Below are 13136 nucleotides of genomic sequence, written 5' to 3'. Positions count from 1 at the left end.
ACTACCCCCGGCTCCCTCAACAGCCGGAAAAAAACCCTCACCGCGCTGCTGCCGTGACGAGAGTCCGGGGATGGCCCGGCCCCCTCTCGCCCCGGAAAGGGCCGTGCCGCCGCCCTCTGCGCTGCGCAGCCCTGCGCGCCCCGCGGCACCGGCAGCGGGACCGGCACCGGCAGAGGGAGCGGCAGCGGGACCGGGGCCGGCAGCGGGAGCGGCAGCAGGACCGGGAGGGGAGCGGCCATGGCGCTGCGCTGGCTCCGCACCGCGCTGCTGGCGCTGCTGGCGCTGCTGGCGCTGCCCGGCGCCTGGGGTGAGCGGGGCCGCGGGGGGCGAGGGGCTGCGTGGGGATGGGGCTCCGCGGGGGTGGGGCCGCGGGGGGCTGCGGCTGCGTGGGGAAGGGCTGAGGCGAGCCCCCCGCCATCTTTCCAGAGTGGCTGGAAAGCTGCCCGGCAGAGAAGGACCTGGGGGTGTTGGCCGACAGCCGGCTGACCATGAGCCGGCAGTGTGCCCGGGTGGCCAAGAAAGCCAATGGCAACCTGGCTTGTGTCAGCAATAGCGTGGCCAGCAGGACTGGGGCAGTGATCGTCCCCTGTACTGGGCACTGGTGAGGCCACACCTCGAATGCTGTGTTCAGTGTCGGGCCCCTCACTCCAAGAGAGACGTGGAGGGGCTGGAGCGTGTCCAGAGAAGGGCAACGGAGCTGGGGAAGGGTCTGGAGCACAAGGCTGATGGGGAGCGGCTGAGGGACCTCGGGTTGTTCAGCCTGGAGAAAAGGAGGCTGAGGGGAGACCTCATCGCTCTCTACAACTGCCTGAAAGGAGGGTGTGGAGAGGTGGGGGTCGGTCTCTCCTCCCAGGTAACAAGTGATAGGACGAGAGGAAATGGCCTCAAGTTGTGCCAGGGGAGGTTTAGACTGGATATTAGGAAAAATTTCTTTACTGAAAGGGTGGTCAAACGTTGGAACAGGCTGCCCAGAGAGGTGGTGGAGTCCCCGTCCCTGGACGAGTTAAAAAAATGTGTAGATGTGGCACTTCAGGACATGGTTTAGTAGGCACAGAGGTGTTGGGTTGATGGTGGGACGAGATGATCTTAGAGGTCTTTTCCAACCTTAATGATTCTATGATGCTGTGATAATCTTCCCCCCAGGTGACTGTGGGCAGCCGCCGAGGTTTGCCTTTGCAGAGCCCCCCACACCCCCGGAGGAGTCCTACGTCGAGGGGACCAAGCTGAGATACAAGTGCCGCCCGGGGTACAGGCCGGCCGGGGGCAAGTCCCCCATGGTCACCTGCGACAACTCTGTCTGGTTGGCGGACCCCGACTTCTGCATCGGTGGGTTCCCCCCTCGCGGGCTCCTGGGATGGGGGCGGGGGGGTGCATCCCCTGCTGCACCCCAGACCCCGCTCACGGTTCAGCACGGCTGAGAAGGAGGCTCCCCGGGTTCCTGTTTTTAGCGCAGTTGAGAAGAAGCGCTCGCCCTGCCTGCCTGCCTGCCCGGGGTTGTCCTTTCCGCTGAGAAACGCTAATCTCTGGGAGATGATCTCTGCCCTTCTTAATTACTTTACCACCTGGTGCTATAGTGTAAATGCTATAATGTATTTGCACAGAAACAAGGTCCAATGTGGAAAAGACCATGGGATTCTGTTGTCCCCATGGTAATGGACCTGTCCTGGTCCTGGGGCGGTCAGTGGGTCCCTCCCTGTCCCCTTCTCCGTCGTGCCCTTCCCTACGGACCAAGACCTCTGTCCTGAGCCCATTGGTCTCTTTTATCAGTCTCCTTTCTCAGTAAGTGTATAAACCTTGGCTTGTTTTATTTGTCCTTAGCTTTATTTGTGCTATTATTTGCTTTTTATTTGTGTTCTAACTTTCATTTTCTGCGAAGTTAACGTGGTCTTGTATGTTTTCTGAAAGTGCTGGTACTTGCTCACGAGGGAAGTTAGGCGCCCAATAAATGGTCATTTTGTCTGTAACGACACTGAACAACACCGTCACCTGCCTTTCACTATCATGCCATAAAATAAGGCTAAAGCTGATCACTTGCCCTTCCAGGAAAGTCCTGCAGTCCACCGGACATCATGAATGGCAGGTTTGACTACACAACCGATCTCCTGTTTGGGGCAACAGTAACCTTCACCTGTAACGTCGGGTAAGTGTTGGCCCAGGCTTGTCGGAGCTGAGGCTGGGAGACAGCACCCGTGGGAGACTCGGAGGCTTTTAATATCTGGGGGCCGTTTCCTTGGCCAGCACAGGCACGGCAAGAGGTGTTTGGAGCGGGGAGCCGTGGGGGTCAGGCTCTCTCCTGCTCTTGCTGTTGATAATCAAAACAGATTATCTTCTGGGCACGAGAGCGTGGTCTTTGCAGATTGCTTTTCGGCTGCTTTGCAAAGAACTTCATTCCTTTCCTGCCAGCGCTCGTTAGTAATTTGGCGTTGGCTGATGTGCGATGGGTCTGGCTGTCCACGTCTTAGCGAAGAGGTGTTGGGAAAAGAGGGCTGCGGGGTCCTGGGGATGCCGGGAGCGGGGCGAGAGGGAAAGGGAGCAGTGAAGGTAGGTCAGTGACACCTGGCTCTGCTCAGAAAATAAGCTGCTGTTTGGATCTAGCACTGCACAGCATGGGGCTGAGCAGACTTGGGGTGGGGATGCCGTCTTGCTCGCGCTCCTGTGAGCTTGTATCCAGCTGCTGCAAGTATTGCATTTCCTCTAACTGCGTCATAGATTGCATTTCTTTAGGTATTGAGAAAATTGTATTTTAGAGGAGGGCGAGCTGTTTTTCTTTTCTTTTCTTAGGTACCGATTAGTTGGCAAGCCGACTGCGCAATGTGTGCTTCAAGGCAGTGAAGTTTATTGGGATAAAATTCCACACTGTGCCAGTAAGCGGATCTTAAATGTGTTGTGTACATCTCTTCCTCAAAGCTGTTACCGTATCTCTGGTAGTTTGGGGAACGGCAGGTGGATGCTCTCTTCTTGGCACCAAATGCAAATTACATCAGCCTTTCCTGAGACCGACTCCTTACCTCTCCCCCAACCAAGCACTCTTGGTGGAGCTGGGAATGCAAATGAAGTCCTAAGAGGATCTGTGGATGTTGGCAGCAGCTCTGCAGTCAGATCTGTGAGAAACGCAGCTCCCGAGGCTGTTTGTTGGTATTGCCCAGCCCAGGCACGCAGCAAGCTTTCTGCCAGGCTGGTGCGGTCGCCGCATCGCTCGTGTTGTGTTTCCGTCGGGCGACTGGTGCCGCATTGTTTATCGAGAGCTGCGCTTGACCAGGACTGGGATGCCTTAGACATGACTGCGCATCCCAAATCTCAGTTTTCAAAGGGGACAGAAATGCTAAGAGTTTTGTTGGTGCTCTTTGGGCATTTTTAGCATCCCGTGGGATGGGCCTGACCATCAGCTGCTGAGAGTTAGGATGGTTTGCTGCTGTGATAGGTATTCTGGCCTCGTCCTCGTTAGCACAGCGAAGGTAGGAAGTGGCGTCACCGGTAGGTGGGGGTCCCAAACCGCTTGGTGAGACCAGGTTTATTGCCTCCAGGAGGCCTCTTCTGTAGGGTCTCCTCTTGGACAACGGATGCTGCTTGGCCGTTTTACCATTTATCCATTTAAAAAAGCCCTGGAAAACGTTCCGAATTTATAAGGCGCATTCAAGACTTTAGGTTGAGATGATTGCTTTAAGGCTGCTTCCCTGTGTTTTCTTTGGGTTTTGGGTTTTTTTTGTTGTTTGGGTTGTGGTTTTTGTGGGGTGTTTTTTTGGTAGCTAGACCTCCATTTCATATTCGATGGAAATGTTCTTGCATTTTCTTGCTGTTGCTTTCCGACGCAGTTATTTCCTGTTTACCACCTCCTGTGATCGAGAACGGACAGGTCATGAACGGGGACGGAGACTTCACCTTTGGCATGGCTGTAAGTTACAGCTGTAACAAAGGTTTTACTCTTATTGGAGATGCCATGATTCACTGTACGGCGGATGATAACCTCAAGGGAGTATGGAGCGGTCCAGCCCCTGAATGCAAAGGTAAATGTTTTCTTTCTCTCCTTATTCTTTTACTTTGTTTCTCATCCCTCTCCCGATCTGTACTTTCCCAATGGGCTGCCAAACATGAGGAGGTCGATTTGAGTCTAAAATGATTCCCAGAAACCTTAACGCAGTGATCTCCCAAGTTGCAGTCAGAGGCAGGGCTTGGTTTAATGGATTCTTCAGCCCACAGAAAGGTTCCCTCTCCCTGCCCATGCCCAGGGCTTCCTGCAAATGAAAAATGAAGCTCTCACGTGTGCAGTTTCGTAATGACATCTCTGTTCAGGGAGTACTCATACCCCACTGGGGACCTGCCTCTCTCAGAGTGAAAGGACGGCAGTTCTCTTCTCCTGTAATGCCTCTGGTGTCACTGCAGGGCTTTTCCTTATTGTAATAAATACTCTTCTTATCTTCACTTCCAGTGGTCAGATGTGAAAATCCAGAAGTGAAAAATGGGAAAAGGTTATCTGGCTTTGGCACTGAGCACACGTATAAAGATACAGTGACCTTTGAGTGTAATCCTGGCCATTTATTGAATGGTAGTAGCATAGTTACTTGTGGAGCAGACAGTACGTGGAAGCCACCTCTGCCAACATGTGACCCAAGTGAGTACAAACAAATTTATTTCCTTGAGCAATGGCGCTGAAGTAGGTCTAAGAGCTGCTGAGCAGATCAGCTTCCGAACCTCGTGCGCTTGTAGCCATGCCCTTGCAGAGCATTCTGGCTTGGGTCCTCGGCATGGCAGCCCAGGCCAGTTCTATATTTAGACCTGAAGCTATTTATTTGTGAACTGCAAATGATCCAAAAGTGCACTGAAAGAAGAGACAAAACTGCCTTCTGCACCTGACAGGCTTGCTTCACCAGCTTCCAGACCTGTTGGGAATGTTTGGCTTCTGAGCTCAGCTGGTCCTGCAGGTTGGGTTGGTGGTCAGTGAAGGAGCAGCTTTGATGCGGAGATGCTACCCAACCTCTGTCTTTTCTCTGGTTAAGCAAACTGTGATATGTGCTGCTGTTTGCTAAATGGGTTGTATGTAAAGTGTATCCCAGACACTGACATTCAGGCAGGTTAAAAATGTTGTGTGCTCCAAAACATGCAGTTCGCTGTTGTTATTGCAGACCCTTGGGGTACTCTGCTGTAGCTAACCTTGCTTTTGTCTCCAATTGTTAGTATTCTGCGGTCCTGCCCCACACTTCCCTTTCGCTGAGACTGAAGGGTTTGTGCACGAGAAATTTCGTGTTGGAACTCAGCTGAGGTATCGGTGTAAACCAGGTTATGCTGCAGCAAGTGGAAAGTCCTCTGTTGTCACTTGTCTGAGTAATGCAACTTGGTCTGCAGACCCAGAGTTCTGTATACGTGAGTGTCTCTGTTCCTGTCTTGACTGACTGTGCAAGTGATCTGTACATGCTCGAGATGTTACTCTGAAATTTGGGTCATGCCCATCTCTGGGTTTGCAGTAATTCCCCTGCTGCTTTCTTTTCCTCTAGGACGGCAATGTACTCGCCCCGTGATAGAGAATGGGGATGTGATTCCAGACAATTTCCCGTTTGAGACAATTGTGTCATTCACCTGTCATCCTGGGTGAGTGGATCACTGCTTAAAAGGGACCGCCTCGGGGGTCAGAAGACAGGGATCCCAGGCAGTAACATCCACCCCCCCCTCCTCCCTCCCTGGTTTCCCAGTGCAAGTCTCCAGTGAAACCATACAATATGTCTTCAATGAAATGAGCATGTGGCAACATGTTTGTGCTTGGTAAAGCAGTGAACTGCTTCAGTTTGGCTCTTATTAGTGCCCTTATTTAGTGGCTTGGATGTGGCCAGATCCCATTTCATAGCAGGGACAGCTTCTGGTTAATAACATGCCTGCCTGCACTGGTGGGAAGGCGGGGGAAGAACCCTTTCTGGGTTCTCTTCTGGACAGTACTAAACTTCTCTTTCTTTAGGTATGAATTAAAGGGGTCATCTTTTGCCAAATGTGTGGTATCAGGAAATGGAGTTGATTGGGATACAGCATCTCCACGCTGTGAAATTAAGAGGGGTAAGAGGGAGAAACTCTGCACAGATAATATCTGGGATTGCGCTGGTGTAGCTGCCTTGCTGGTGGGCTTGGGCTGCTCTTACTTGCACTTCTTAATTCAATCAACTGTATAATTCATGATTTCAATACTAACTCATGCTGTGAGGCCTTAGGTGCCTCCCGGGCCTGTTGGCACCAGGACCGGCCATGGCGCTGCGTGGGCTCTGCACCGCGCTGCTGGCGCTGCCCGGCGCCTGGCGTGAGCGGGGCCGCAGGGGGCGAGGGGCTGCGTGGGGATGGGGCTCCGTGGGGGTGGGGCCGCATGGGAAAGGGGGCCTGGGCGGCATGGGGCTGGGGCTGCAGCGGTGAGGGGAAGGGCTCCCACCATCATCCTCCGCACAGGTTACTGCGGGCAGCCGCCGAGGTTTGCCTTTGCAGAGCCCCCCACACCCCTGGAGGAGTCCTACGTCGAGGGGACCAAGCTGAGATACAAGTGCCGCCCGGGGTACAGTCTGGCCGGGGGCAAGTCCCCCATGGTCACCTGCGACAACTCTGTCTGGTTGGCGGACCCCGACTTCTGCATCGGTGGGTTCCCCCCTCGCGGGCTCCTGGGATGGGGGCGGGGGGGTGCATCCCCTGCTGCACCCCAGACCCCGCTCACGGTTCAGCACGGCTGAGAAGGAGGCTCCTCGGGTTCCTGTTTTTAGCGCAGTTGAGAAGAAGCGCTCGCCCTACCTGCCTGCCTGCCCGGGGTTGTCCTTTCCGCTGAGAAACGCTAATCTCTGGGAGATGATCTCTGCCCTTCTTAATTACTTTACCACCTGGTGCTATAGTGTAAATGCTATAATGTATTTGCACAGAAACAAGGTCCAATGTGGAAAAGACCATGGGATTCTGTTGTCCCCATGGTAATGGACCTGTCCTGGTCCTGGGGCGGTCAGTGGGTCCCTCCCTGTCCCCTTCTCCGTCGTGCCCTTCCCTACGGACCAAGACCTCTGTCCTGAGCCCATTGGTCTCTTTTATCAGTCTCCTTTCTCAGTAAGCGTATAAACCTTGGCTTGTTTTATTTGTCCTTAGCTTTATTTGTGCTATTATTTGCTTTTTATTTGTGTTCTAACTTTCATTTTCTGCGAAGTTAACGTGGTCTTGTATGTTTTCTGAAAGTGCTGGTACTTGCTCACGAGGGAAGTTAGGCGCCCAATAAATGGTCATTTTGTCTGTAACGACACTGAACAACACCGTCACCTGCCTTTCACTATCATGCCATAAAATAAGGCTAAAGCTGATCACTTGCCCTTCCAGGAAAGTCCTGCGGTCCACCGGACATCATGAATGGCAGGTTTGACTACACAACCGATCTCCTGTTTGGGGCAACAGTAACCTTCACCTGTAACGTCGGGTAAGTGTTGGCCCAGGCTTGTCGGAGCTGAGGCTGGGAGACAGCACCCGTGGGAGACTCGGAGGCTTTTAATATCTGGGGGCCGTTTCCTTGGCCAGCACAGGCACGGCAAGAGGTGTTTGGAGCGGGGAGCCGTGGGGTCAGGCTCTCTCCTGCTCTTGCTGTTGATAATCAAAACAGATTATCTTCTGGGCACGAGAGCGTGGTCTTTGCAGATTGCTTTTCGGCTGCTTTGCAAAGAACTTCATTCCTTTCCTGCCAGCGCTCGTTAGTAATTTGGCGTTGGCTGATGTGCGATGGGTCTGGCTGTCCACGTCTTAGCGAAGAGGTGTTGGGAAAAGAGGGCTGCGGGGTCCTGGGGATGCCGGGAGCGGGGCGAGAGGGAAAGGGAGCAGTGAAGGTAGGTCAGTGACACCTGGCTCTGCTCAGAAAATAAGCTGCTGTTTGGATCTAGCACTGCACAGCATGGGGCTGAGCAGACTTGGGGTGGGGATGCCGTCTTGCTCGCGCTCCTGTGAGCTTGTATCCAGCTGCTGCAAGTATTGCATTTCCTCTAACTGCGTCATAGATTGCATTTCTTTAGGTATTGAGAAAATTGTATTTTAGAGGAGGGCGAGCTGTTTTTCTTTTCTTTTCTTAGGTACCGATTAGTTGGCAAGCCGACTGCGCAATGTGTGCTTCAAGGCAGTGAAGTTTATTGGGATAAAATTCCACACTGTGCCAGTAAGCGGATCTTAAATGTGTTGTGTACATCTCTTCCTCAAAGCTGTTACCGTATCTCTGGTAGTTTGGGGAACGGCAGGTGGATGCTCTCTTCTTGGCACCAAATGCAAATTACATCAGCCTTTCCTGAGACCGACTCCTTACCTCTCCCCCAACCAAGCACTCTTGGTGGAGCTGGGAATGCAAATGAAGTCCTAAGAGGATCTGTGGATGTTGGCAGCAGCTCTGCAGTCAGATCTGTGAGAAACGCAGCTCCCGAGGCTGTTTGTTGGTATTGCCCAGCCCAGGCACGCAGCAAGCTTTCTGCCAGGCTGGTGCGGTCGCCGCATTGCTCGTGTTGTGTTTCCGTCGGGCGACTGGTGCCGCATTGTTTATCGAGAGCTGCGCTTGACCAGGACTGGGATGCCTTAGACATGACTGCGCATCCCAAATCTCAGTTTTCAAAGGGGACAGAAATGCTAAGAGTTTTGTTGGCGCTCTTTGGGCATTTTTAGCATCCCGTGGGATGGGCCTGACCATCAGCTGCTGAGAGTTAGGATGGTTTGCTGCTGTGATAGGTATTCTGGCCTCGTCCTCGTTAGCACAGCGAAGGTAGGAAGTGGCGTCACCGGTAGGTGGGGGTCCCAAACCGCTTGGTGAGACCAGGTTTATTGCCTCCAGGAGGCCTCTTCTGTAGGGTCTCCTCTTGGACAACAGATGCTGCTTGGCCGTTTTACCATTTATCCATTTAAAAAAGCCCTGGAAAACGTTCCGAATTTATAAGGCGCGTTCAAGACTTTAGGTTGAGATGATTGCTTTAAGGCTGCTTCCCTGTGTTTTCTTTGGGTTTTGGGTTTTTTTTGTTGTTTGGGTTGTGGTTTTTGTGGGGTGTTTTTTTGGTAGCTAGACCTCCATTTCATATTCGATGGAAATGTTCTTGCATTTTCTTGCTGTTGCTTTCCGACGCAGTTATTTCCTGTTTACCACCTCCTGTGATCGAGAATGGACAGGTCATGAACGGGGACGGAGACTTCACCTTTGGCATGGCTGTAAGTTACAGCTGTAACAAAGGTTTTACTCTTATTGGAGATGCCATGATTCACTGTACGGCGGATGATAACCTCAAGGGAGTATGGAGCGGTCCAGCCCCTGAATGCAAAGGTAAATGTTTTCTTTCTCTCCTTATTCTTTTACTTTGTTTCTCATCCCTCTCCCGATCTGTACTTTCCCGATGGGCTGCGAAACATTCTGTTCTGGCAAAAGACAGGCAGTGCTACGGGTAGGACAGAAAGGTGCCACGCAGTTTTCTGATTCTGCTGTTGTATTTGTTATCAAAGTGGGATGCAGCACATTTCCATGGGCTTGTGCTGACGGGTGCAATCCTGCTATTGCTTTGAGGAGAGGGAGAGGCAACGGCCATCTGAGCGCCTGAGCTGCCCCATGCCCCGGCTGCCGTCCCTCGCTGTCCCCTTTTGGTCATCCCTTCGATCACGGGGCTCGAGGCGGCAGGGGCTGTTCCAGGGGTGCCGAGTGGTACCCCCAGCACGCCCTAAACCTCACCTAGCTGACGCAGAGGGAGAGGTGCAATGAAGAGAAGACGCAGGCATGGTGCAACACGGTGTGGCAGGAGGAGACGTGCTCTTCAAGGGAGAGCCTGGGGTGGCCTCGGGCTGCCCTTGACTTGAGGACCAAGGGCAGGGCGATGGAGTGGACCAACCGAGGCCAAGCATCCCTCGCAAGGCAGGCACTCCCATGTGTTTACAGCATTGCTTAGGATAACTCATGCAGATTGCGTGCTGGGTTACTCATCTCTTGGGTGAACCCCTCCTATCAGAATGAGTGAATTTAGAACTCACCACACATTTCTGAACGTTTGCGATCCGGAAATGGAGTTGATTGGGATACAGCATCTCCATACTGTGAAAGTAATAGGGAGAAACTCTGCACAGATAATATCTGGGATTGCGCTGGTGTAGCTGCCTTGCTGGTGGGCTTGGGCTGCTCTTACTTGCGCTTCTTAATTCAATCAACTGTAAAATTTATTATTTCAATACTAACTCATGCTGTGAGGCCTTAGGTGCAATATCCTCCTAGCAAGCCTACTCCTGAATGCAGAGGTGACTATCTCCACTGTCTGTCTTGCTGCCTCCTCTCAGTGTTCAAAATACCTATTTCTTCCTTCCTCTGTGAATCCTCAAATTGGATAATTCTGCTAAGGAGTAAGGCTTCAATGCTTCCTGAAACAGCTTCAGTTTAAATCTACATCCAAAAGAGCGTGACTAGGTTGCGCATGGACCCGCAGGCTAGTGGAAATGTATTCTGGTAAATACATCTGTGTTTTAACAGATAAACATCTGTGGGGTTGGGCTGTGCAGGGATCCTGTTCTGTGTGTTGCTTGGATTGTCTTCCACGTGCATTGGTTCTGATTTGAGGTCCTGCATGTTGTGTAGTTTGATGAATTACTGTGCTGAATGGGTGCTGAGTTTCATGTTTTGGCTTGCTTCCTTTCCAGGTGGAGCGAACATGATCATTGTTGGTAAGTAATACATATTCCTGAACCCCTGTACCGTGCTCTTGCCTATTATCTTTATGTTACTGTCTGCTGTGTGTTGTGCTTGAAATAAGCTTAAAAGCGTTCCGCTGGAGTCTGCTGTCAGATTTATATTGTCGTTGCTTTAAGATCATGCTGTGAAGAGTGGGGGGAAGGTAAAGGGGACCAGGGAGGGAAAAGATAGTTGAGTATGTTTGGAGTGAAGACTGAAGCTTCTTATTTGTCTCCTGTAGGAATCTTCCCCCTCCTCCTGGCAATGCTGGTTATGAACATCTAGATTAGGGAACGGGCACAGTGGGGAGGCACCTGTAGACATGTTGGACTTGACCATGCTGATCCCAGTGCTCTGCTTTTCCTTCCTGTGAAATTGGCCTTGAATCTGCAATCAACCAACCAACCTGGGATGACGAAGCCCAGATGCTCCCTGCCACTGCCCGTGAAGCACTTGCACTTTGGCTGCAGCTGCAGCAGCTGAGCGTTGTGTTGGACACAGCAGCTTGTGCACGGGACTGGGATGGGATGGGATAGGATGGGCGGCTCTTGGCCACCCAGCTGAGAATGCTGCTTAGAAATGAAGTGCGGTTATCCCCACGTTAAGTTGCAATGATGCCAAAGATCTTTGCGCTGCAACAGAGTAGGCTCAAGAAAATTGTGCACTTTGGGTACCTCCACGTGTTCAGTTTTTCAGCCCCACTAAGGTCATGTTGTGCCTGGTCCTGATCAGGATTCAGGGGTTTCTTAAGTGTCCTGAGGTGGAAGGTGCTGCCACTGCCAAGCAGATTAGCAGTGAATGTCTTCATGTGAGTGATACAGACTTGAAAAAATTAAGTTTGATACAAATAGGATGCATAAGTTGAGTATTATCTGTGGGTACTGAAAGCATTGAAAGTGTTCATATAAAAGTGCAGTTGAAGGTGTTACTTCAAGGCAAGTCTGAATCATTGTGCAAATAGCAGTCCTTGCAGACCAGTAATTTTACTGGAGAGAAAAAAATTTAAATGCCTTAATACGAAGAGCTACTAGTCTGACTCTTCCTGTATGTACTAAAATTAGTATTGTTCAGCTGAAAGTCTTTGCCCTGGCACTGTCTTTGTATCACATGAAGGCTTTTCTGTGAAATACCTTGCGGAAACACCCTTCCTGTCTCTGCAGTGACTCAACGCTTCTCTTGAAGCGGTGAAGCTTTCGTTGGGCTGAAAGCCTGGGGAGGAACCCAGCTGGGTGGGTGCTCTGGGGCAGCGGAGCTCATCTGCAGGCAGGTGGTGTTCGGGCTGAATGCAGAACTTGCAGGTGTCTTGGCAGATGCCACCAAACATCAGAAAGTTGCTGCGTGTGAACCTTTTCACTTTCTGCTCAAATGCCACCTGCCTGGGGCGACTCTGATGGCAGGAATTGCTGTCTGAATTGGCACTGAAAAGGCTTTTTGGCCTTTTTGGCTGTTTGGCCCACATTGTGGTGTTGGTGTCCTTTCCTGGTTTTAACTGAGCCTTGCTAAATGACCATTCAATAAGCTAAAGAGGTATGTAGCATCTTGTAAAATGAAGTAAAGATTTGAAGGCTTCCTGGGAATCCTATTTATAAGGGAAACAAAACTGTGACAGGATTTAAACTTGTATTCAGCTATTGCCTAAAGCCAGCTTGCGACACTAGGACTTTTAGCTGCTGGTACAGCAAGATTTTGAGGTTCAGGGTTTTGTCTGATGCAGAGGTAAATGACCCATCTGTGAGCTTCTCATGATGCGCAGTTGGGAACGGGAAGTATTTGCAATGTGTCTACTACATGTTTTTTATTTCTGCATTTTCGGCAGTGCTTTCCTGTTAACAGGAACATGCATCTGATTAGAGGGAAAAACACAAATAGCCATTTCCATCAATGCGTTAGTCTTGTTCCAAATAGACCCACAAAGTTCTCCCTTCCCCTCAGAGCACTGTCCTGCTCAACTGTCACTGGGGCACCATGAGATACTGTTTTCAGAAGCCAGTCTTGCAGAACAAGCACTTGCACATTGTTGGTTATTTTTATGTATCTCTTACCATAAGCCATGTGAGTGACTAGATAAATAAAGCGCAAATGTAAAGCCTTGTAGCTTAGTGTTGTGCTCTGTTCTGTTATTTTAATCCCAACACAATTATGCCTACTGCATAGCCCAGAGTGGTTTTTCTAAATGATTTAACACCTGATTTGGGGATCAGCTTGAAATGATCGCCCCGCAACCAAATGGAAGGAACCGTGAATGCTGGGATATAGCTTATGGGTGCGGTCACCAAAATTTCCCATTGAAGACGGTTTATCTACTGTGTTTGTAACTGAGTCGTACATAATTTTACTTCATAATCTGAGTGTAACCAATCAAGGGCAATACGGAAGTATAAATGTTGGATATGTAAATATTGGAAGCTCTCTTTCAATAAAAGAGATAAAAAGACTTGAGTAACGCACGTCTTGCCGCTTGTTTGTGGCTCAG

At 51.0% G+C, this 13136-nt stretch overlaps 1 protein-coding gene across 2 annotated transcripts; it reads left to right on the top strand.

Annotated features, from left to right (window-relative positions):
* Window positions 1-91: 91 nt before the first annotated feature.
* On the top strand, window positions 92-12757 carry LOC140643174 (complement component receptor 1-like protein). Of its 2 annotated transcripts, XM_072844658.1 has the most exons (15): window positions 92-307; window positions 1144-1326; window positions 2044-2140; window positions 2782-2864; window positions 3813-4004; window positions 4427-4609; window positions 5173-5358; window positions 5490-5583; window positions 5945-6039; window positions 6421-6603; window positions 7321-7417; window positions 8058-8140; window positions 9089-9280; window positions 10633-10656; window positions 10905-12757. In XM_072844658.1, the coding sequence occupies exons 1-15, from the start codon at window positions 238-240 to the stop codon at window positions 10946-10948; spliced, it is 1806 nt and encodes a 601-aa protein (XP_072700759.1). In that variant the 5' UTR covers window positions 92-237; the 3' UTR covers window positions 10949-12757. The 2 variants fall into 2 exon arrangements, with proteins under 2 accessions (XP_072700759.1, XP_072700760.1); XM_072844659.1 differs by lacking the exon at window positions 6421-6603.
* Window positions 12758-13136: the final 379 nt, after the last annotated feature.

This window comes from Ciconia boyciana, chromosome 23, assembly GCF_034638445.1.
Source record: "Ciconia boyciana chromosome 23, ASM3463844v1, whole genome shotgun sequence".
Lineage (NCBI taxonomy): Eukaryota > Metazoa > Chordata > Aves > Ciconiiformes > Ciconiidae > Ciconia > Ciconia boyciana.
The sequence above is the reverse complement of the archived record's forward strand: the minus strand, read 5'-3'. Positions and strand labels throughout refer to the sequence as shown.

Bases quoted from the DNA above. Each gene is read 5' to 3' on its own strand.
- LOC140643174 (XM_072844658.1), top strand. From the start codon at position 238: ATGGCGCTGCGCTGGCTCCGCACCGCGCTGCTGGCGCTGCTGGCGCTG. The intron at 2,141-2,781 runs GTAAGTGTTGGC...TTCTTTTCTTAG, and splicing joins ACCTTCACCTGTAACGTCGG to GTACCGATTAGTTGGCAAGC. The intron at 6,604-7,320 runs GTGGGTTCCCCC...TTGCCCTTCCAG, and splicing joins GGACCCCGACTTCTGCATCG to GAAAGTCCTGCGGTCCACCG.